The sequence below is a fragment of the Ornithorhynchus anatinus genome, chromosome X1, assembly GCF_004115215.2.
Source record: "Ornithorhynchus anatinus isolate Pmale09 chromosome X1, mOrnAna1.pri.v4, whole genome shotgun sequence".
NCBI classification, from domain to species: domain Eukaryota; kingdom Metazoa; phylum Chordata; class Mammalia; order Monotremata; family Ornithorhynchidae; genus Ornithorhynchus; species Ornithorhynchus anatinus.
In genome coordinates, this window is record NC_041749.1 from 16,892,418 (window position 1) to 16,916,586 (window position 24,169).

General features: G+C 46.6%; 1 protein-coding gene across 4 annotated transcripts in view; it reads right to left on the minus strand.

Annotated features, from left to right (window-relative positions):
• The window catches only part of CSNK1A1 (casein kinase 1 alpha 1), a 58,227-nt gene extending 35,110 nt beyond the window's left edge, over positions 1 to 23,117 (minus strand). For 2 of the 4 annotated variants that reach the window (XM_029051244.2, XM_029051242.2), the window contains exons 1-2: positions 22,691 to 23,116; positions 22,059 to 22,165 (exon numbers count right to left, since the gene is read on the minus strand). In XM_029051244.2, coding sequence (XP_028907077.1) covers positions 22,059 to 22,165; positions 22,691 to 22,813 — 230 coding nt within the window. In that variant the 5' untranslated portion in view covers positions 22,814 to 23,116. Of the gene's footprint in view, positions 1 to 22,058; positions 22,166 to 22,690 lie in introns of all 4 variants that reach the window. The other 2 variants (XM_029051245.2, XM_029051243.2) reach the window with 2 other exon arrangements.
• Between the last annotated feature and the right edge of the window lie 1,052 nt (positions 23,118 to 24,169).

Consider the following 24,169-nt stretch of genomic DNA (forward strand, 5'->3'; position numbering starts at 1 on the left):
GGGCTGCTTCTCTCCTCTAACCCTTTGTCTGTTCCACCGGAGGTGGGAGCAGACGGTTAAAGCTACAACACTAAATTTTAACCACTTAATTTCTCCAACCCAGGAGAGCCCTGATTTAGGCCTTTTGAAAGGAAAAGAGGGATAAAACAAGGCCAAGGGCTGCACCCATATGAAGAGGCAGGCAGGCGGGGAGGGGGGATGGTAAGGGAGGAGGATAGGAAGGAAACGGCATGGGGAAGCATGGGGAACACCCGCTTTTACAGAGCTAGAGCTGGCTCCTTTCAACAAACTACCAAGACCGGAGCCGAGATCTGGAGAGAACGCTTGCTCCACCCAAAGAGTCATAAGCCGTTGGGCTAGAGAAAGCATGTCATGTCAGGTTACAAGCACCTGGATTCAGCAGGTTTGGAAGACAATGTCAAGTTGTCCGATGAGCCAAGAGATTCTTGAGGCTTGTATCAAAACTTGAAGTCGAGTAGTCTGGTCAAAAAAAGAGCACCTTTAATATTTACGGTGTTTCAGCTATTTTGCCCAGAGCAGGAAGTGCTTGTTCTAACCGGGTCGTGAATCTGTTGCCGAATTGTACATTCCAAGCGCTTAGTACAGTGCTCTGCACCCAGTAAGCGCTCAACAAATACGAATGAACACATCATCTAAGCCAAGAGCAAGGACAACATCCCTTAACAACAAGCCTTGCACTCTCACCAGTCAAAAGTAGCAGGGCTTAGTGGATACAGCAGTAGCCTGGGAGTCAGAAGGACCTGGGTTCTAATCCTGGTTCTGCTACATGTCTGCTCTGTGACCTCTGTGAAGTCAATTAACTTCTCTGTGCTTCAGTTACCTCATCTGTAAAAAAACTGGGATTAAGAGTGAGCCCTATGTGGGACAGGGACTGTGTCCAACCTGAATAACTTGTATCTACCCCAGTGCTTAAAACTGTGCATGGCACATAGTAAGCACTTAACAAGTATTATTATTATTATTATTAGAATGCGATAACAACAGAAACACCTGGCTTTTTACACCCACCCAGTAATTTACTTCCCTGATTCATTTATCTCTCCACTTTGTATCCCCCTTGCCACTTCAATCAATCGTATTTATTGAGCGCTTACAGAGTGAAGAGCACTGTATTCAATAACTTCAATGTTTCCATGCCACCCAAGCACATGGATTCTCACCTACCCCCCACCATCGCACTTATGTTTATACACTATTATTTGCTCTTATCTGTAACTTATTTAGGTGCCTGGCTCTTCCACTAGATTTTTAACTCCATGAGGGCAGGATTCATATCGACTAAATCTCTTGTACTCTGCCAAGGACTTAGTACAGTGCTCTGCACATGGTAGGTGTCCAATAAATATTACTCACTGATTGAACCAAATCAGGCTTTTGTCCAAGTTTCAGTTTATTTATCTTCCCAAGGTGGGAACTTGGAAAGGGAGATGACAGGAAGGGGTAGGTAGGGCACAAAGTCATAATGGGGATGGAATGAGACACAAGGTGAAGCGAACCTTGACTAAAGTCGTTGTCAGAATGCTGACATGGCTCTAGAGGATACTTTGCCAGAAAGCCACACCCAACGTTTGTGAAACATTGCTGAGCTGCATTTGCCAATAACTTGAAGGAGATTCTACTGGTCTAATTTAGAAGACTCTCAAATCATATTTTGGAATAATTTTCCCTGCTAAGGGAAGACCTACGGTTGTCAATAAATGCATTTACGATAGAAGCAAAATGAGCACACTGCACTAACTGTGCATCTAGTGTGTAACCCCTCCTCTGGTATTTTAACTAATTTTAAATTGTGAAGGTGAAATGCTGGGGCAGGGGCTGAGGGTGGAAATCATTCATGCCCATCCTAGCTTTGATGCAGGGGAAAAGAGAAAGACATACCAACTGTAGACAACTGCCCAGAAGGGAGACACTGAAAACCGTTATTCAGTTCTCCAATTATGCAGAGGTTTATGTTCACTCTGACTGAAACCATGCACAAGAGTCCAACCATTTCTGTGATTATCATGTGGCTTTTTATCCAGAGAGAACGTGTTCTCGGTAAAAGTTTCTAATTCCCCAACAGCATGCGAAGCAGCGTGGCCTAGTGGAAAGAGCAAGGAACCCGAGTGCTAATCTCCAGTTCCGCCACTTGTCTGTGTGACCTTGGGCAAGTCACTTAACTTCTCTGTGACTCAGTTTCCTCATCTGTAAAATGAGGGTTGAATCCTTTCCCGTTCAATTTAGAATGTGAGCCCCGCGAGGGCCAGCAAATGTTTCCAACCTGATTAGCTTGTATCTACCCCAGCACGCAGTACAGTGTCTGGCACATTAGCAAATATACAATCCCCCGCCCTCCCCCTTCAAAAAGCCCTCACACAGAATTCTACCCAAAACAAGCCAGTAGAAATGTGTTATGAAAGACCTGAGTGTCCACAGTTAAGCTAAGGGTTTTAGAGTCACACATTTAAATTGGTATGGAATTTTCCTTCTGCAGAATAACTTTAGAGTGGATATATTTAACTTTAAAAATCCCTATCTTCACCTCTACTAGCCAATTTTTCTTTCAAAAAAAAAAAAGAAGATCAGAAGACAGCCAATTCAAACGCATCTCTCTCAAGTGACAAAATCCTTAAGACAATTACTTTTTGGAGCAAAAAGTAAGCTGGGAAAGGAGGAAATGAAGGAAGAAGAGGGAAGAAGCCTGCCCTTCTGCCAACTTTCTCATAACACTGTTACGGGCTCATGGGGAAGCTAATCATCACTATAGTAAGCAAGGTAAATTCACTTAAGAATCCCAATATTGCAATCTAATATTTGGCAATCTCACCCAGACCCTTTTAGACAATGATGAAACAGTTCGAACTTTTTTCTAGAAAAGTGCCATTAGGGGTTGGCAGTGATTTATTGAAAGCCCGCCAAAAATGCAGGACTGAGAAAAGCATTCCGGGCAGAGGGAGTGGCATTATCAGCAGCAGCAATGGCATTTACTGAGCGCTGTTTGCAGAGCGCTGTACTAAGCGCTTGGGGGAGTATAACACTACAGAGTTGGTAGACACTTCCTGGCCACAGTGAGCTTACAGTCCAGCAGGGGTTGACAGACATTAATAGAAAAAAGAATTTATATTATATAGTTGTTAGATATGCACACGAGTCCTGGGGGGCTGAGGGTGACCATGTGCCCAAAGGTCAGAGATCCCCAAGTGCAGAGACGACCCAGAAGGGAGAGGGAGTGGAGGAAAAGAGGGCTTCATCTGGGAAGGCCTCTTGGAGGAGATGTGAGCTTAACTGAGCAGTGGCATGAGCCACTGGTTGGAGAGGAGCTGAGGAAGGAGGGTCAGCTAAATTCAGCTGGGCAAAATGGTAGGCACAAGCTGAGGTGCAGCAGCCCAAGAGCCTTGAGGTCAATTCTGTTTTATGGGAGTTCCTCAAGGTCCGGGGGAAGGGCAGTAACGCGGTCAGACTGGCATTTCGGAATGATATCCCGCCGATCAACACGGCCTCGGGCACAAGCCAAGAGATGATAGATACTGAGATACAGGACCGAGCTTGGCAGCTCGACGCCTGGGGCCCAACGGGCAGACTGTCTGATTCGTGAGGCACCCACAGGTCCTGGCCCGGGCTCAATCTCTGCTGCTCTCTCCTGAATATCCATCCTCACCTCGGCCTGGTCACCGCCGTCACTACAATGGGTACATCCAACTCTGAGCAGCAGCGGCAGTCCTACCGCCGGGCCTGGAGCAGAGAGCATGAAAACGCTACTGCCTGGAAATCAGGCAGGACTATATCTAGACCATCTTAGAGGAAGAACTTTTACTTCTAAAAGGAAGGTTACACCTTTTCCCAATTCTACTAAACTCCCTTTTATCAGTAGACGAAATTCCTCCAACTAAACGGTAAGCCCACATCCCTGGTCCACCTTTCTAACCCATCAAGATAAACAAACGTATAATTCCCACGTGTGCCCCATGGCCCATTTTTTTTTTTTGAACAAATTTGAAGTTTCCTGCAGCCTGATTCCTTTGCTCAGCAATTTCAAATATTTCCAAATACACCATACATATATGTAGCTAGTATTTGGCAAGAAGAGGAGTTATGGGCTGTGCCAGGGATTACCTTCGACCTCGGGGAAGACTTGAGAGCCCAGAATTAACCCGTGTTTTCCGTAGGAGTAAGCCCGAATCCCAGAGACCGCCTCAGTACCCAAATGGTCTCCACTAACAGAGGTAAGGGGTGATCCCAGGGCACTTTGAGGGGGCTGTTCGGCCTCGGCGATATATGTGGCTGGATTAAGTTTCTAGCCCATGGTCACATGGGTCAGAAGTCAATCTAATTATGGGTCTGTCACTTGTCTGATGTGTGGCCTTGGGCAAGTCGCTTCACTCCTCTGTGCCTCAGTTACCTCACCTGTAAAATTGGGATTGAGACCGTGAGCCCTATGTGGGACAGGGACAGTGTCCAACCTGATTTGCTTGTATCCACCCCAACGCTTAGTACGGCAAGCACCCGTAAGTTTAACAGTAAGCGCTTAAGAAATACCACAATTATTACTAAGTAGAAACGGAAGCAGAATTTCTGTTTTCAGTCAACTAACTGCAGAACAGTGTCCATGAGTTTGCTTACATTTTCTCCACTTGAGAGTTTTCAAGTTCTTTAAAAATTCATCTTCTGTGTGCCTGCGTGATTAACCAAAACCACAAATTCTCCTATTTGCAGAAGTAACTGGCAGGTAATTTTTCAAAAACTGAAACTCACAATACAGCGAGGCTGCTGGAGTTTCCAATTTTCCAGGAGATGGTGAGGAAGAGCACCATCCGTTCACTTCTCATTCAGAAAATGAAAAGGACATAAACCAAACAGGGAGTAATTCCTAGCAGTGCCTGGAACACAGTTAAGTGCTTTCAAAATATCCTAACTGTTAAATATTTAATATTACTAGCGGGGGAAGGATGACCCTGTTAGTTACAGGCCAGTGAGATGAACACTGGTGCCGGGGAAGGGACTAGAACAAATCACAAAATCAATTTCTAACCCCTCTAGACAATAATCACAAGTTACTTGGAAGCAACCAACAGAGTTCTGGGAAAAGCACCAGAATGGACTTTTCTTTCCATGAAAGTGTTAGACCTCACAGAGGCGGAAAAGAATGAAATCTATACTTTAGAAAAAAGCTTTGTGCCTGTATCCCATTTGACATTTTCACTACCAAAACCAGAGAAATACAGACAGCTTTTCTATAATTCATATTTTCACTACAATCATGGAGAAGTCGTGTGACCTTGTGGAAAGAGCATGAGCCTGGGAGTCAGAGGACTTGGTTTCTAATCCCAGCTCCACCACCTGTCTGCTGTGTTACCTTGGGCATGTTACTTAGCTATTCTGTGCCTCAGTTACATCATCTGAAAAACGGGGATTAAGACTGTGAGTCCTATGTGGGACAGTGACTGTATCCAACCTGATTACCTTGTATTTACGCGAGCGCTTAGAACAGTGCCTACCACATAGTAAGGGCTTAACAAATACCATAAAAATAAAGAAAGTTTTCTGGTTAGTAGGCAAGGGCAGAATTGGGAACATTCTTCTGACAACACACTTCTGTCTGGGTACAGCACGGCAAGGAGCCAGAATTACTACCCTGTATGTTTTCCTGAACGTGGGAGAGCTAGAAGACAACTATGTTTTTTTGAGTGCTCATTTGGCTCGAGGTTGACACCCAAAAGGTGATTATCGACAAGCCTAAACCTAGGGAACATAATGAGATCTGGCCTGTACAGCTCTGACTTGGAGTCAGGTCTACTGAATGTTTTTCCATTCACAGTAATAATTGCAGCATTTGTTAAACACTTATGTGTCAAATACTGTAATTAAGTGCTGGGGCCGGTACAAGATATTCAGGTCCCACACGGGGCTCACAGTCTAATAAGGAGATCAGGTTTGGAACACCCAATTTGCAGATGAGGAAACTGAAGCACAGAAGTTAAATGATTCGCTCAAGGTCATGCAGCAGGTAAGCAACTGAGCCAGGATTAGAATCCAGGCCCTCTGACTCCCTGGCCTTCTTTCCACTAGCCCACAATGTTCCATGACCTGGAGGAAAGAACAGAGAACTTGTCCATGGATACTGCAGATGAATTAGCAGTAGAACTGCCTTCTAATTACTGTCCAACCCCTAAAATGCAATCTCATAAAAAGCCAGGAAAAATCAATCAATTGCATCTGAGCGTTTACTGTGTGCAGAGTGCACTGTATTAAGTGCTTGGGAAAGTAGACGTGCTCTCTGCTACAGTCAAGCGGGGGTGACAGACGATAAATTACAGATATGTTCGTAGGTTCAATGGGACAGACGATAGGGTAAATAAAGGGCACAAATCCAAGTACAAGGGTGACACAGAAGGGGGAGGGAGTAGAGGAAATGAGGGCTTTGTCGGGGAAGACTTCTTGGAAGAGATGTGATTTTACAAAGGCTTTGAGGGTAGGGAGAGCGATCGTCCGTCAGATATGAGGGGGGGTGGTGGGGAGGTTCCAAAACAGAGGCAGGATGTGGGCGATGGGTCGGCCTTGACAGATGAGTGAGGTACAGCGAGTAGACTGGCATTAGAGGAGCGAAGAGAGCGTGTCGGGTTGCAGCAGGAAATCCGTGAGGTAAGATAGGAGGGGGCAAGAAGACAGAGCTTTAAGCCAATAGTAAGGAGTTTCTTTGATGTGGAGGTGGATGGATTACCACTGGCGATTCCTGAGGAGTGGGGAAACATGAAAAATATGGTCACAATTCTTGGTAGCCTTTATTCTTTTATTTGGGGTTTATCAACAGCTTCTAATGCTTCAACCAGTACTCAAGGTCATTGTGCAGAATTAAAGCTCTCCTTGAAACACAAATAAAACAAGTTGAAGATCACAACATTTACAATATAGGATGCTTGTAAATGGAAAGAGAAAAACACCTGTATGGACTTTTTCCAAATGGGCTTTGTAAAACAAAATAATTGTTAATGTCCAGTTCCAGCAAAGGAAGGTTCCCTGCTTTTGTGGCTCCTTTGACTATGGTCTCATCATCAAGCTGTTGGTATTTATGGGAGTTTTGGAGGAGGGTCTAAGTTCTAGAAGGGTCAAGTAGTAGAGGACTGGTGATACATTGTGACTAAAGTGGTAAAACTCCAAATGGATGTCACTTCTTGTTGGGGATGGGAGAGAGACTCCTCAAATGAATTCACAGGCTATTGACTAACCCACATGCATCACAAAATTTATCCTTCCTTTTTTTAACCATCGCCTCAATCGCCCCCACAATCCCACTCAGGAAGTAGATGCAATGGCCAATCTCTCTTCCCAATAAACACCCGCGAGAGCAGAAAATTCACAACCGTTCAATCGATCAGTAGTCCACCTAGACCATAAAGACCTCCGAAAGGGAATTTTTTTTTAAAATCTGACCGATCTGGTCTGGCTACTCACAGAGGCAGACCTAAAATGACCCTTGGGCAGCAACTCGACTTCGGAAGGGTGGGAGTGGAATTGAGGAAGTTCAAAGTCTGCAGCATTATGTGTACTGGCTTTTAAAGTAAGCAAGGACTGTCTGATAGCTCAAACCTTGGAGATAAGACCGCTTCAGCCCTTCTCTCGGGATCCCATGGGGCTGTCCTCAGCACAAAATTGATGTGTGTGACCATGTTCACTCATTCAGTTGCATTTACTGAGTGTTTACTGTGTGCAAAGCACTGTACTAAATGCTTGGGAGAGTAAAATTTAACAATACACACATTCATTCATTCAATTGTATTTACTGAGCGCTTACTGTGTGCAGAGCGCTTGGGAAAGTGCAATACAGCAAGAAAGAATGACAACCCCTGCCCACAACAAGCTCACAGTCTAGAGGATAACAGTGGATTTCGATAAGCGCTTACTATGTTCCAGGCACTATTCTAAGCGCTGGGGTAGATACAAGCAAATTGGGTTGGAGATAGTCCCTGTCCCACAATCTGAATTCCCATTTTACAGATGAGGTAATGAGGCCCAGAGAAGTGAAGTGACTTGCCCAAGGTCATACAGACAAGTGGCACAGAGAGGATTAGAACCCACAATCTTCTGACTCCCAGGCCCGTGCTCTATCCACTACACCAGGCTGCTTCCTTTCTGAAATACAATAATCAGATTCCAAACCATCTATCTCCCCATTTCTGTAAGTCTGATTACTCTGTAAATGTTTTTAAATCCCCCCCCCACTTTAGAACGTAAGTTCAATGGGGACAGGAAATGTTTCTCTGGCTTGTAGACTACTTTCCCATGCACTGAATACAGGACACCGCAACCCAAAGGGCAGGTGCTCATTAAAGACTAAATACCCTCCTCTTCAATGCTGGTGTAGCTACTGCTTCTAAGAAAGAAATGCTGCAATTCTATCACACTACTGAAAAATCCCCACATACACAGGAAGAAGGTTCAGTTGTTACACTTCCAAACTTTCTGGGAAGAGGAGCTGAGGGGGGAAAGCAGAAGTGACTTTCAAGACTGTTAAAAACACGCCTCCGAACACTGAAAAAAAGCCTTAAAGGCCAATGAATTATAGGAACACAATTCCTGACATATTGGTACTGCACCCTGTTATTTCCTTAGATTCCCTCCCGCTGGCACTATTGGTAAAAAATTTGTGCCTGCCTCCCCATTACAATGGAAAGGAAAATAAAATGATTGACGAAGCCATATTGAGTCGCAATAAATTAGTACCGACGATCCATCTACACTAATATCTTGTCTCTTAACAACAGTCCCTAAACTGGACTTTGTTGAAAGGATTGTGGTAAAGCACTTTTGAATACCTCTAATATGGACCTCTTGGTCATGAATTTTTCCAAGCCCTCTTGTCCTTATTGATATTTTCCACTTGCACACCCAACTACTGGGCCAGTGAATGTGTTTCGAACAGAGACCTTCAAGCTTTAACTGGGGGAGTCGGGGGCTCCTCCGTTGTGGCATATGGTGCACAATTTGGTGCCCTCTGGCCTGTAAGCTCGTTGGAGGCAAGGAACAAGTATTGTACCCTCCCAAGGGCTTAGTATAGTGCACTGCACACAGTAAGCGCGCCAATAAATACCATTGATTGCCAATTCTGTTTTCACTGTATTCACCCCATCATAATATTGTACGGTTTCATCATTCCACAATGAAGAGTCAGGAATCAGTTCCCTTTTGCCATACTGTTCTGGAAAATGTTTTGGGCAGGGCAGTGGAAAGAGGGGAAAAGAGTGCTACTTGACGCCCCGGTGGTAGCTTTGGGTTGGAAAAATTAAGAAAATGTTGCAGTATACATTATGCAGTTACTCTGAGTCACGTGCTGCCCTGAGCATCGGAGTGTATTCAAGATAATCAGGTCCCACATGGAGCTCATAGGCTAAAGGGGAGGAAGGACAGGTATTTTTAATATGGCTTTAGCATGGGAGCTAGAACCTTATCCATTGCTTCAGTGTCCAGGATCAACAGGGCGTCCTCCAAAAAAAGCACAGGTAATCTTAAAGCCACACCGTACTGATTCCTACCATAGGAGGCAGGTAATAACCCTGGTTTCTGAGTCAGAGGCTAATGTGCCAAACTGTGGCTTGCCCCAGAATCCTGAAGTCCCTAAAGGTGTCCTAGGCCCCAGGATTTGCTGGACTCGAGACGTCTTTTATGTTTTGTGGTATCTTCAACTACTATTATGACATCTGGACAGTTGCGGGAAAGAGAGTGCTATAATTTTCTTGAAAAACTAAGGAACATTACAGAAAGTTCAACTGGCACTCAATAAGCACCACCCACAACCTCGACAATCTGATTGTTTCAGAGGTTACATAGGCAGATCTAAATTGCTAGCTTGCCAATTTACATGAAACAGAACTTCAGGAACTTGATCCAACTCAAACACACTTTCCCCAGAAGGAGCTTTATTTGCAGTTACGGTTTAGGAACCCAGCAAACGTGGCAGGTATTCTTATTGAATCAAAGACATTTATTAAGTACCTGAAGACTAGGATCTACAAAGCATTTGGGAGAGTACAATAATAATGAGATACATGGCTCATGAGATTTAACTGTGGGGGGCTGGAGAGAAGACACAAAAATGATCAGAGCCCACAAAACAAGGATGAAGAGCAAGGATAAAGAAGAAGACAATTCAAACAGATTAAAATGGTTGAACAAATAACTGAAGGTACTATACATATAGATTTAAAACTGCTCCTGAAAATAAGGGCTGAGGGGAGGAATAAAATGTTCAATTGTTTATAGTCCTCTAGACTGTAAGCTCTTGGTGGGCAAGGAATGTGTCTCATATTGTTGTGTTGTACTCTCCCAAGCAATTAGTATAGTTCTCTGTACATGGTAAGAGCCTTTACAAAGACCACTGATTGATTTGGGGGGAGGCACTGGGTTGACACGCTGAGGTGATTGATGCATATTCTTCGGGGATGGCTTCCTGGAGAGGTGGGATTTGGGGATAGCTTTAAAGGAGAGAGCTGTGCTCCAGTGGATTTGGTGGGGAGGACAAGGTGCATCTATCTGGTCCCGTCGACCTCTCGCCCACCTCCAGCTTCCGGCCTGCAGTGCCCTCTCTCCTTATATCTGGCAGTTGACCTCTTGCCTCACCTTCAAAGCCTTATTAAAAAGACATCTCCTCCAAGACATCTTCCCTGACTAGGCCTCCCATTTCCTTCTCTCCTACTCCCTGCATCACCCTTGTGCTTGGATTTGCACCCTTTATTCACTTCTCCCTCACCCCCACAGCACTTACACACAGGTCTGCAATTTATTGCATTCACCGTCTCTCCCTTTAGAGTGTAAGCTCATTATGGACAGGGAATGGGGCTACAGACTGTCACACTATTCTTTACCAAGCACTTAGTAAGCACACAGTAAAGGCTCAATAAATATGATCGACTGATTAACAGTAAGGTACTGTTAGAAGGGGAGTTTGGAAAGAATGAAGAGTGCAAGCTGGAAAGTGGCTGGTCAAGGGAGCCAATAGGAAAGACGGGGAGAGCCCTGAAGCCAGTGATGCCGAGTCAGCCTGAGAGAAGACAATCCACTTTACGATCCACTTTAGGGCAGTCTGGAATATGGATCTAAGGTGGGGAGGGGCTGGGAGATAAAGTTAGCTATTTAAACCAAGATAAGGCAAGAGGTTTTACTAGGGTGGTAGCTAGTCTCCTCCCATCCCTGCTGTTAATACCATCAACTTGTTGTATCAGAAACCCTGGACACTGGGGATATTCTCAATTCCCAATTGCCTTTCAGTTCTCACATTAGACCAACTGCCAAATCCTGCTGGTCTTATTTATCCTGCTTATCTGCCATTTCCTCTCCAAACAAACAGCTACATCCTGATCCATACTTCTGCCTTATCAGGTACTACTATTCTCAGACTCCTCACCAGTTTCCCTGCCTCCAACCAATATATACACTGCTGCACAGATTAGTCAGTGGTCGGTGTTTATTGATTAGGGCACTATACTGAGTGCTTGGGACAGTGGAGTAGCTGATAAAACAGGATCTCCGCCCACAGAGAATTTAGATAATCTCGAAGCATCACTCAACATACACTGCTCCACTCCTAAAAAACCTCCAGCGGTTTCCTATTCCCCCTCCACATCAACAGAAACTCCTCCGCATTAGCTTACTGTCTTTCCACCACCTCTCCCTGCCTTCCATGTCTGCTTCCTTCCTGTTTCTCCCATACTTAAGCCTAACTCAGTCAACCCTCCCCTCAAATCCACCGGACTATAGCTCTCCATCTTAAAAGCCTTCCCAAAATCCCATCTCCTACATGTCTTCCCCCGCCAAACTTCAAGGCACAGTAGATGCATCAACCCAATAACTATCCTTAGCCCTTTGTGTATTAGATTTCATTGACTATCCGCCACACTCAGGTAAGAAAAGTTTGTATTTGGATTTCTGTTTGTGCATTCGATTACTTGTTTTATTTCATCCTCATAGACTGTTATATCCACCCATACCCGATAGTGACAATCAATCATAGCTGTGTGTCTCCCCCTTTAGATTATGAGCTCGAGAAGCTGGCTCGTGCATTGGCTTCTGCTGAACCCTCCCAGGTGCTCTGTATGGCACCCAGTGGGCATTTAAATGCCATTACTCCTATAATCTCACACTAAGTGCACAATAGACGCCGCTGATTAAGGGGGCAGAACCCAGAAATGTCACCATGGAAGTATCAGCAAGATCTAGCAGCTGACACAGTGAGGGCTGAGAGAATGAGGAACCCAGGATGAATGCGATGGCTGTGGGCATCTGGGATAGGGAGGATAATGGCGGAGGATAATGGCGGTGTCGACGGAGGTAGGGAAAAGCGGAAGGATGAGGAATGATCTTAGTAATAATAATAATGTTGGTATTTGTTAAGCACTTACTATGTGGAGAGCACTGGTCTAAGCGCTGGGGTAGATACAGGGTAATCAGGTTGTCCCAGGTGAGGCTCACAGTTAATCCTCATTTTACAGATGAGGTCACTGAGGCACAGAGAAGTTAAGTGACTTGACCACAGTCACAAACCTGACAAGTGGCAGAGCCGGGATTCAAACCCATGACCTCTGACTCCCAAGCCCGGGCTCTTTCCACTGAGCCACGCTGCTTGGTTTGGCTACGCTGACTGAGGTCATTGGCGGGACAAGACCCATTCTTGTGGATTTCCCAGCGACAAGAGGAAAGGAAGTACTATACATACTGGTAATTTTTCAACTTATACTAATGTCTGACACCTCCTCTAGACTATAGTAAGCTCACTGTGGGCAGGGAACGTGGCTACCAACTCTGCTGTTCTGTCTTCTCCCAAGCACTTAGCATAGTGCTCTGCACATGGTGAGCGCTCAACAAATACCACCAACTGACTGATGGATTATTGTAAATCGGATCTGGACGTGGTTGATTTGGCTGTCATCCGCGGAGAGGTGGTGTGATGGTTCAAGTCAGGTGAATGAATAAGCTTGAGAGACTCCCATCCTCAGCACTTGTGAATAATATCTACGTTCAATTATATCCTCTGATCACTCTATGTATTTATATCCACCTTCCCCACTGCAGTGTTAAACTGCTCATGGGCAACAGAACGTATCTCGCTTAGGGTGTGCTCTCCCAAGTGCTTACAGAGCATTGCGCCCCTCATGAGTGTTCATGAGTACCACCTCCAATAAACATTACTACCATTCATTAAGAGAGTGAATAAGAAGCAGGATGGTCTAGTGGATAAAGCCCGGGCCTGGGAGTCGGAAGGACCTAGGTTCTAATCCCTGTTCTGCCACATGACTTGCCTATTTCACAGTGGACACTTCACCTCTCTGGGCCCCAGTTGTCTCATCTGTAAAATGGTAATTAAAACTGTGAGCCCTGTGTGGGACAGGGACTGTGTCCAACTTGGTTAGCTTGTGTCTATCCCAGAGCTCAGTAGAGTGCTTGGCACATAGTACTTGCTGAATAAATACCATACCGTTACCAAATACCACCAAAAAAGGTACAGAGAGAAGAGTGAGGGGGCTGGAACAGGACTAAAGGGACACCCACAGTTGGGGAGTAAGAGGAAGCAGGTCCAGCAAACAAGAATGAGAAGGCACAGTCAGTGAGATAAGAGAACCAGGCCTTGTTGGCTAATCCAAGATCTGCAAGTGCTTCAGGGAGGAGGGGTTGAAAGTGGCAGAGAGATGGAGGACAATTAGAACAGAAAAAAACCACACTGGATTTGGCTTCTAGGAGGTCACTGGTGTCCGTGGAGAGATGGAGTGAATGGGTCAAAAATCTAACTCTAGTGAGTCAAGGAGAGTTGGTGGAGAAGTGAAGCCAACAGTTGCATACAATCTCTTCAAGGAATTTGGATGAAAAGAGAAGCAGGGAGACAGCATGATAGCCAGAAGAAGTAGTGGGATTCAAAACACTTTTTTTTTTTGGTGTAACACAAGGATGACCAAGCCTCATGAACCACTGGGTCATGAACCAAAGACAGACGGCCGGGAGCCTCAGATCAAAAGTAACTCCTTTAATTCATTCAATCGCATTTATCGAGCGTTTACCCTGTGCGGAGCACTGTACTAAGCACTTGGGAAAGTGCACAATGACAATAAACAGTGAGCAGGACTTTCCGGGATGGAGATCCCAGGGGATCGGTGAGTGCAAGGTGAAAGTGAGAGGGACAGTGTAAGGGCTGAAACGGTGGCACACTATAGCCTGCCAAATGAGCGAAACACACACATCTGTTAGTTGCCCGGGAAGCAAAGATAAGTGGCCATTACTTTAGAACCAGTTTGGCCACCCTGGTACAGTATACTTACCAATAAGGAGTGGGAGCTACACGGAAAATTGGAAGAGCAAATGAATTGTTCCAGGAAGAAGTAATGGTGGATTAAAAGCTACTTATCGGATTATGCACTTGAGGTCCTAGTAAGACTAGTACAAAAGGAGAAACCCAAGGACTTCAAGCATGGGCTTTTAGGCTTTTGAAAAAAAGACATGACAAAGCAAAGTGACCTCACTATTTTCATGGGCAACTCCCAATTAGGTCTCAAATTCAACATTAAAATGACCTTCGACTGTAATTTGACTTCCCACTCCCAATCCAAGACCAGGTAAATTTAGAGGGCTGGACCAGGGCACAACAACAACAATAATAATATTTGTTCAGTGTTATGTGTCAGGCACTGTACTAAGCACAGGAGTAGACACAAGACAATCAGTTGGGACACAGACCTTGGGTCCTAGATGGGGGTCTCATTCTAAGCAGATGGGAGAACACATATTGAATTCCCACTTTACAGATAATGAAATCAATCAGTGGTATTAACTGAGTGTTTACTATTCATAGAGCACTGTACTACGTCATTGGGAAAGTCTAATATAGAGTTAGTAGATACCAATTCCTGCCCATAAGGAGGCTATAGTGTGGGGGGGAGACATTAAAATAATCAATAGAGGTAAAATAGGAGAGTATAAGGATATTCACACCAGTGCGATGGGATGAGTATCAAAGTGCTGATGGGGTACACAGCCAAGCGCGTAGCTGACAGTGAGAGGAGAGCTGGCAGGGGAAAAGGTTTGGTGAGGGAAGGCCTCATGGAGAAGATGTGATTTGACGAGTTTTGAAGGTGGGGAAGAGTGGTAGACTATCGCATACAAAGAGTGAGGGAGTTCCAGGCCAGGAGGACATGGGCAATGGGGTTAGTGTCAAAACAGAAGGTACAGAAGGCATCAGAGAAGCGGAATACATGGTTTGAGTTGTAATGGCAGCTCGGTGAAGTTGAGGGAGCGAGCTGACTGAGCCTTAGAGATGATGGTAAGGAGTTAGTTTGATGAAGGTGGACGGGTGACCGCTGGGGTTTTTGAGATATGGGCTGAACAGTTTTTCAGAAAAATTATCTGAGCAGCAGAATGAAGTATGGACTGGAAAGGGGAAAGACAGGTCAGCAAGTAGGCTGACGACGTAGTCAAGGAAGGAAGTAAGTGACTGGGTCAGCACAGTAGCAGTCTGGAGGGAAAGGAAAGGGCAGGGCAGATTCTAGAGATGTGGCAAAGGAAGAACTGACAGGATTTCATGAATCCTGAATCAGTGAATTAGTAGGGAAGCAGCGTGGCTCAGTGGAAAGAGCCTGGGCTTCGGAGTCAGAGGTCATGGGTTCGACTCCCGGCTCTGCCACTTGTCAGCTGTGTGACTGTGGGCAAGTCACTTAACTTCTCTGTGCCTCAGTTACCTCATCTGTGAAAACGGGGAATAACTGTGAGCCTCACGTGGGACGACCTGACTACCCTGCATCTCCCCCAGTGCTTAGAACAGTGCTCTGCACATAGTAAGCGCTTAACAAATACCAATATGACCAGACTATGGATTTGTGAGGAAGGGAGGATGGTGGTGTCTATGGTAATAGGAGAGTCTGGAACACTCATCTGACAGGGTGTTTTTTTCTGGGGGGGCGCGAGGAGGAGATGAGGAGTTAGGTTTTGGACAGGTTAAGTTTGAGGTGTTGAGGGGAATCCAAGTCAAGATGTCCTGAAGACTGGAGGAAATGCGAGACTGCAGAGGAGAGAGGGTGCGGCCGGAAAGGTAGAAACTGAATGGAGGAAAATTTCAGTGACTTGCTCAGTGTCACACAGCAGCCAAGTGGCAGAGTCAGGGATTAGAACTCAAGTCCTCTGACTTCCAGTCTGTGGTCTTCGCACTGGGCCATTTTGCTTCCCAGTACTTTAGCCCCATTAAGCACATCAAAACCACATAGCCCATGGTTGGGCACTGACTGGCATCTGGATGGTGGCTGGCACTTCAGGGCCAAGTGAATGGGAATGATGCAATACTAATATCACAGTCCACATCTATTCAGAGGTACCTGCATCATTTTACTATACCCTTCGGCCAGAAATTACTACATTTCAGTCAGCTTCGTTAGAAACCCAATGATCCGAACCAGTTATTTGGTCATAGGCCAATCTGGATAACCAAAAAAAGTAGAAAAAAATACCGTAAAACTACGTGGGTGCCGCTTGGAGGTAGAGAAGACCAATTTTTCTTAAGTTTTACAAAATTTGGTTAACTTAATTAGCTTGGGTCCAATTATTTCATATAATTGGCTTCCTGCTTAAAAGGAGATAAAATGATCTCTAAACCCTGTCTATCAAAACTTGGGGAGGGAAAAAAGAGGGAGAGAAGGTAACAGTAGACCTATCACAGTCAATTAAAAAAACTTCAAAGCAACCACAGCAGAAGCCTTTCTTTAAAAGTTCAGAATTTGCTGGCTAAAAAAGTTGGGCCTTGGCTCTACTCTTGGTTGATGGAAAGGCTGCAGTCTCAATTCAATAGGGACAAAAAAATGTGTCCAGCGGGGTGGGGCGGGAGGGAGGGGGTCCTTTAATTTCTTATAAAATACTTCAAGGGATCACAAAAGACTACTGAACAGCTACATGAGATAGTACTCTGCTACAAACCGGAGATGGAGGCAGAAGGAAACAGAGCAGCAAGAGGGCTTAAATCCTCCTAAGGGTTTCAGGAAAGAAAACTCTAATGCATAACGACCGATCAGGTGGAAGTTGCAAACGGTGGCCCAAAATATAGCTGGGGAGGTACTTTTTCTGGATTGGCTGAAAGCTCCTTGAGTCTTCCAATATGAATTTATTTTTAGCTGTGAGAAGCCTCCTGATTGTCAGTCCAAGGATTGGTCCTAAATGACAGCTGCTTCCCGAGTTGCTGGGGGTGGTCGGTGGCGGCCCTGATCACCCCCCAGAGGAGACCCGGGAGCTCTGTGGGACAGGGCAGCTCCAACTTCAGTGTCCACGTGGGATTTCCGGCTCCCACTTCAAGAAGCGGCCCTTTACACCTTGACTTTCACACCCTAGCAGCAAAATGTACTCATGTAAGTTGGCTTCTGCCCTTACCAGAGTTTTGGCCATGCATTTTGGCTACACTGATGTTAGGGGACTAGGGACCACTCACCTGAAGACTTGAGCCCATTTGGATACAGAGCACCTGGGTACAGAGGCAAATGGTTTGGGCTTTGCTCGGAAAATACCAAATTTGCAGGTAGTACATTTCCTGCCCACGAAGAGCTTATACTCTAACGAGGAGACCACTAGTAGAACTTGTGATATAGGGGAATCAAAGGATTTAGGTGCTAGTTCCCGTTCTGCCAGGAGCCAGTTGTGTGATCTCAGGCAAGACACTTAACCTTTCTATGTCTTGGTTTCCTCCTCTGCAAAATGGACATAATTATCTGCCTTTCCCTATCTCACAGAAATGTCGTGGGGGCAAAACTAAGTTAAATAACGTGACAGTGCTCAGGGGATAAAAAGTGCTACATAAAAAACCAACAGGGTTAAGACATAGTCCACATATCCTTTGAAAGGTTCAGAAGCAGAGCGGCCTAGTGGTAAGAGCAGAAGACTGGAAGTGAGGAAACCTGGGTTCTAATTCCAATTCCACACCTTGAATGCAAGTCAATTCCCTCATCTATAAAATTAGGGTTAAAATACTTGTTCTCCTTCAGTCTGTGAGTTTCATGGGGAACAGTGCCTGCAATGATTGTATTTCATTTACCCCACTGCCTAGGTCATAGTTAACTCTTAAATACCACACTTTTTAAATTTTTTTTTTTACAAAATTGGAAGGGTGAAATTTCAGATCCACCAAGCTTCTCAGAGAGTTCTCTGCCCTGGGCCCCCTTCAATCAATCAATGGTATTTACTGAGTGCTTACTATGTGCAGAGCACTGTACTAAGTGCTTGGAAGAATACTCTCCTTCAAACAGATGACAGCTAGGAAAACAAATACTTTCTGGCCATTTGAACCAATTCCTTAAAAAACAAAAACCTGATGAATATTATTTTTCCTCTGTCCAATCTGTAGCTCAGAAGCCGCAAACAGCTTCCTGGAGAAGCTCAAGGGGTCCTTTTGCCCAGGCCCTTCCTCTTCAATAAACTTAAATGACAATTTGCTCTCCTCTTTCTACTTCTCCAAGGAAAGCTGGTCTACATATAAACAGGCCATACTATTTTGGGGGAAAACTGTGGCATCAAAATGCCATTCCAAGCTGCACGTCTTCCCCTTTCTCCTCCAAGTCAAGGAGAGTAGGAGGTCAAGGAAGGGAGTAGAGTGGTCCCTACCATCCAAACTGGGATGTTGTGAGACCTAAACCCAGCATGATTCTGCATGGATGGGTGTGGAAGCCCAAGAATGCAAGAACAGTTGGGATGGGGGAAGTGTGCACTAGGGCAAATTAGCCTGACCAGTTTGGTCAAGTCAGTCCCAAATCTGCCACATTCATTTTCTGGAATTTCCCTCCCCTCAAAAAACCAACAACAACAACGACAACAACAACAAAACAAAAGAAGACGAGAAAAGGCAGTGGGAGATCATCTCCTGGTATCTTAGGATGGAAAAAGTTGGATGTTAGGCTCTTCTTTCTAGTCAACCGGGTTTCTGCAATGAGGCCTTCAAACTATTTGGTAATGAGTACTTAAGAAGCAGTCCTGACTACATAAACCAAGCCAACTTTTTCAATCAGAAAATGAACAGCAAGAAGGGGAGGTCTTGATGAATCTTGAACACATGCGCACAATTGATAGCTCTATCCAGATAAAGACACAATTGTAGGCACACTCCCTAATTCCCAAAGGCTGCTGTATTCAAAATGCGCAGTGAAAACCCCCTCTGAGGCAGAACTTAGGGAAAAAAAAAAAAAGCAAATTGAGACCAGACTTCTGAAGCAAATTTTAATTTCTTTTGATGAGCAAGAGCCCCCAAACTACTACTTACATCTATGACACTCACAAAAAAAAAAAGAAGCTTAAGTAGTAAGAGAATCAACTCATTAGACATGAAACCAGCAAAGAAAACTCGTAAATTCTTCTAAGCAAAAAAGCCTTAAATTTTATAAGGTAAAACTAAGTCATTTTTACCTAAGTGGAATTCAATTTCAAAAAAGGTACTATGGATAATGAGTGTTTATCGAGAGTTAAATCCAGACTGCTTCAGCAAAAGTAAGGAATAATAAACTCCTCCGTGAAATTTTGAAGAGGACCAGAAAGAAACTAAAATCTTATTTTATAAACTCTAGGGCTGATCCTAGAAATACCACACTACTTGCCTGTGGTCATCTCAAGGTTTGGGGATTTTTCTCTTTTGGAAACCACATTATTAAAATCTGGGGATTCTCCTATAGTTATAAATCTTATTCAAGTGAAGATACTTTAGTCACAGGATAGTACATTAGACAAAAACCATGAATTAAAACATTCTTACCCTTTCCCTCATCCCCAAGCAATCTGACTCACAAGTAAAAATACAGTCCACTTATTTGGTTTAGTACCAGGACCATTTTTTCCTGAAAGTAAACGCAGGAAATGGCTCTCCGAGAGCCTTCCCATAATACTGCAAGTGTAACAAACGATGCTTTTCAAGTCAACAAGTAACACTTGTTAAACTTACAATGGTCCCTTTCCCACAATGAGATCTAAATCGGTGAACATTTTATCAAAAACAATATATTTTTGTCAGCAGCCTCTGGCACAACAAACCTATTTGCCTTTTGAAGGTTAGCAATGTTACAGAGGAAATCAATGATGTCATTTCAACAGCCTATTTTGTGGTACGCGGTCTCTGGAGAGTTCAGACAATTGGTTAAAAATCCTGACCACAAACAAGGCTTACTGAATACGGTGCCGAAGAGTTTAGGAAAGATGAGGCAGTTTTCTAAATCTCACTGACCTGCTGTCCTTTTGCAAATGTGCTTTTTTTTCTTCTGTCACTTAAAAATTGGCACACAGTTTTTCAACTTTTGGATGTTGGGGGCAATTACACGGAAGATCCAGAAATATTTCTGATGCCACTGATGCCTGTTGACTTGTTTTCTTTTACTGTCTGTCTCCCCCTTCTAGACTGGGAGCCTATTGTTGGGCAGGGGTCATCTCAGTCTGTTGCCGAATTATACTTTCTACGCGCTTAGTACAGTGCTCTGCACCCAGTAGGTGCTCAATAAATCCGACAATGAATCAATGAAACATCTTTTGAATCGCCAAACTAGATTTCCCGACTCTGCCACTTAGCTGTGTGACCGCGGGCAAGTCACTTCACTGTGCCTCGATTCCCTCGTCTGTAAAATGGGGATGAAGACTGTGACCCTCAGCCTGATGACGATCTCCCCCAGGGCTTAGAACAGTGCTCTGCACATAGTAAGCTCTTAACAAATACCAACATTATTATTATTAAAAGAACAAACCCACACGACTCAGAAGAAATCCAGCACAACTTGGAAATCCTAGGTACTTTTCCCATCCGTTACTAGACTGTAAGCCCGTCAAACGGCAGGGACTGTCTCTCTCTGTTGCCGACTTGTTCATTCCAAGCGCTTAGTACAGCGCTCTGCACATAGCGCTCAATAAATATTATTGAATGAATGAATAATGACTGTTCTCTAATAACCTCCCTGCAATACACCCCTTGTCGCAACCCCGCTCAAAACACGTAAGGTTAGGATTTATTTTCCTCCTAAACCCAGACGATTTGCTCACCGGCCTAGGACGATTCGAGAGACTCAATGATTAGGAAAGCCTGGAAAGAGTGCTTAGGCTTTTGCTCAAAAATGACGGGCCACCCCACAGAAAATATCCGCTGCCGGCCTTTCTTTATCACCGAAGGCTAAGCCTACAAGGTGGCAGTCTGACCTCGCCCGAGGTGACCAACTGGTGGCGATGGGGATGGAAAAAAGATTCGCCCACGGGGCGTCAGTTATGAGTGATTTGGGCCCGGTCGACTTTGGACAATCCGGTGTCACAGCTGTTGCGGAAACCAGAGGGGACTGTCACTCTGGTGTCTCCCTCCCCGCCCTGCCACGGCTTTGGTATGGAGCTCAGGCCTTCGTTTCGGCTGTGAGGTGATTAAAGGGAGGCTGAGGGGTGAACCCGGCCGGAGAAAGGGCCGGGAAAATGGGATTGAGTCACGTCCAGCCGCCATTTTCTAAGCGGAGGAGGAAGACATGTTGGAACAAAAACACAACAAAAGAGCAGCCATTTCCCCAGCCGGCTCCAAAGGCAGCCCAACCAGACCTCCCCCAACCGGGGCACAAACGCTCGGCCTAACGTTTAGGCGCTGGTTGATGCCCCCTTCCCTTATGGGCGACCCCCGTGCCCGGCCAACGATGCCCCGACCCCATCTGCGAGGTTGGCACAACCCAAGGGGCTCTTTGCGGGTGGGAGGGGGAAGGGTCGCAGCTGGGAAGACTGGGAAGATGATCCAGGGAAAACTCGTTCCCCGGGGACCCCCTGGAAGCCCGGGCGACCACTTCCAGACCAGCGGGATGGTCCTGGGCTGGGGGGGGGGGGGGGTCCATGTTCCCACGCCTCCTGCCCCTCTGGAGATGCTCGTTTGCTGGTTCTTATTCAGGGGTATTTACTGAGCGCTTACTACGTGCCCGACACTGTACTAAGCGCTTGGAATGCCCAATTGGGCAACAGAGAGAGCCCACCCCTGCCCAGCGACGGGCTCACAGTCTAATGGGGGGGGGGCAGACGGACAAAAACAAAACAGAATGACGACAAATAGGACCAAGAATTCTTACCGTATGTGGGGGATGCCAACCCCCCCCTGGAGAATCTTATAGAGTTTACTCTCGTACAGCAACTGGGGGTGTCTGGCCTTCTGAGACTCTAGCTTCACTGCCACTTCCTGCAGGGGAGAGAGGGGGAGGGATCAATAATTCACCTAATCAATAAATCCCAGACAGAAAGGAGGGGGTGGGGGCAGATAATCACCCTCCCCAGCTCACTCTACGACCCCCCTTTTGGACTGTGAGCCCCTGGATGGGGCAGGGATAGCCCCTCTGCCCCCCCCCCCCCCGAGCGCTCAATAAATACGACTGAGCGGATCAAAGGCAGGGGGACGTGATGCTAAACGTTGCGACGAGGCCCCAAGGCGTCCCCATTTTGGGAAAGGTTCCATAAGGATTCTCCTCCCTCCCCATGGCGGGGAAAGTGGCTGGTCCTGGCCTTCTTTTTTGAGGGGGCAGGAAAGAAACCCAAGTCAGGTCCTGGTCAAGTCCTAAACGCCCCACGGGGGGGGGGGGAGATTAAACTTTTAAAAAAAGGGGTTAAACCCGTCTATTTTGAGGGTGACAATGGAGTCCCCCTTTTTTTCCTATTTGGGGAAACTCCCCCGCTACGGGGTAGGCCTTAGAGGGTGGCCGGTTTTTACCTCGCCGTTGGTGATGTTGATGGCCAGGTAGATGTCCCCGAAGGAGCCGGACCCGATCTTGCGAACGAGCTTGTATTTGCCCCCCACGATAAACTCGGCCTTGGAGCCGCTGCTGCTCGCCATGCTGAGGCGGGGGGACGGGGCCAAGCCCGGTCACAGCGCCCGGGCTTCCCCCTCCCCGGTCGGGGCCCAGAGGGTCTCCCCCCTTCTCGCTGAAGGGAGACCCGTCCCGGGGACGGGAGGGGAGGAAGGGGAGGCCCTGGCGATGCTGCTGCCGCCGCCACTGACGACGGCTCCCGGCCGCGACGAACCCCCTCCCCTCCCTTCCCTGTCACTCCGCCGCCGCCATCTTGTCCCTCCTCGCTTCAGCCGACACAAAATGCCCTCGGCCCCCGGCAGCCGCTTCTTCACGGCGCGGAGGACTCTGGGAACGGGCGCGAGGCGAGCGAGGGCGGGGGAGGAGGGGGCGCGGCGCGAGGCGGCGCGAGGCGGGGCAGGAGGACGCCCATTGGTCCGGCGGCCCGTCCCCGAGCCAATCGCCTCAGCCCCTCGCCGACCGTTCGCGCATGCGCCGGCTGCGGCCCGAAGGGCGGGGGGGGGCCAGTTTGCGCTTGCGCGGGCTGCGGCCCGAAGGGCGGGGGGGGAGCCAGTCTGCGCATGCGCGGGATGCTGCCCGCAGGGCGGGGGAGAGCGGGGATGGGGGAGTCAGTCCGCGCATGCGTCCTGCTCGTCTCTGGGCCCCGGTCGAGCCCGCCCTGTAGTTAATGGGCAAGACTTTGGTCACCCTCTGCTGAGCGTGGAGGGAATGGCTCAGGAAAACGTTCTCCCTCACCTTGTCTTTCATTCAGTCGGATTTATTGAGCGCTTACTCTGTGCAGAGCACTGGGCTAATAATAATGGTGGTATTTCTTAAGCGCTTACCGTGTGCCAAGCACTGTTCCAAGCGCCGGGGTTGATACAGGGTAATAATGATCATAGTAATAATAATGTTGGTATTTGTTAAGCGCTTACTAGGTGCAGAGCACTGTTCTAAGCGCGGGGGGAGATCCAGGGTAATGAGGTTGTCCCACCTGAGGCTCACAGTTAATCCCCATTTTCCAGATGAGGTAACTGAGGCACAGAGAAAAACAGTGGTATTTGTTAAGCGCTTACTATGTGCAAAGCACTGTTCTAAGCGCTGGGGGATGCAAGGTAATCAGGTTGTCCCACGTGGGGCTCACAGTTTTAATCCCCATTTTACAGATGAGGTAGCTGAGGCACAGAGAAGTGAAGTGACTCGCCCAAAGTCACACAGCTGGCAAGTGGCGGAGCCGGGATTCGAACCCATGAACTCTGACTCCCAAGCCCGGGCTCTTTCCACCGTACCACGCTACTTCAAGTGAAGTGACTTGCCCACAGTCACATAGCTGACAAGTGGCAGAGTGGGGATTCGAATCCATGACCTCAGACTCCCAAGCCCGGGCTCTTGCCACTGAGCCA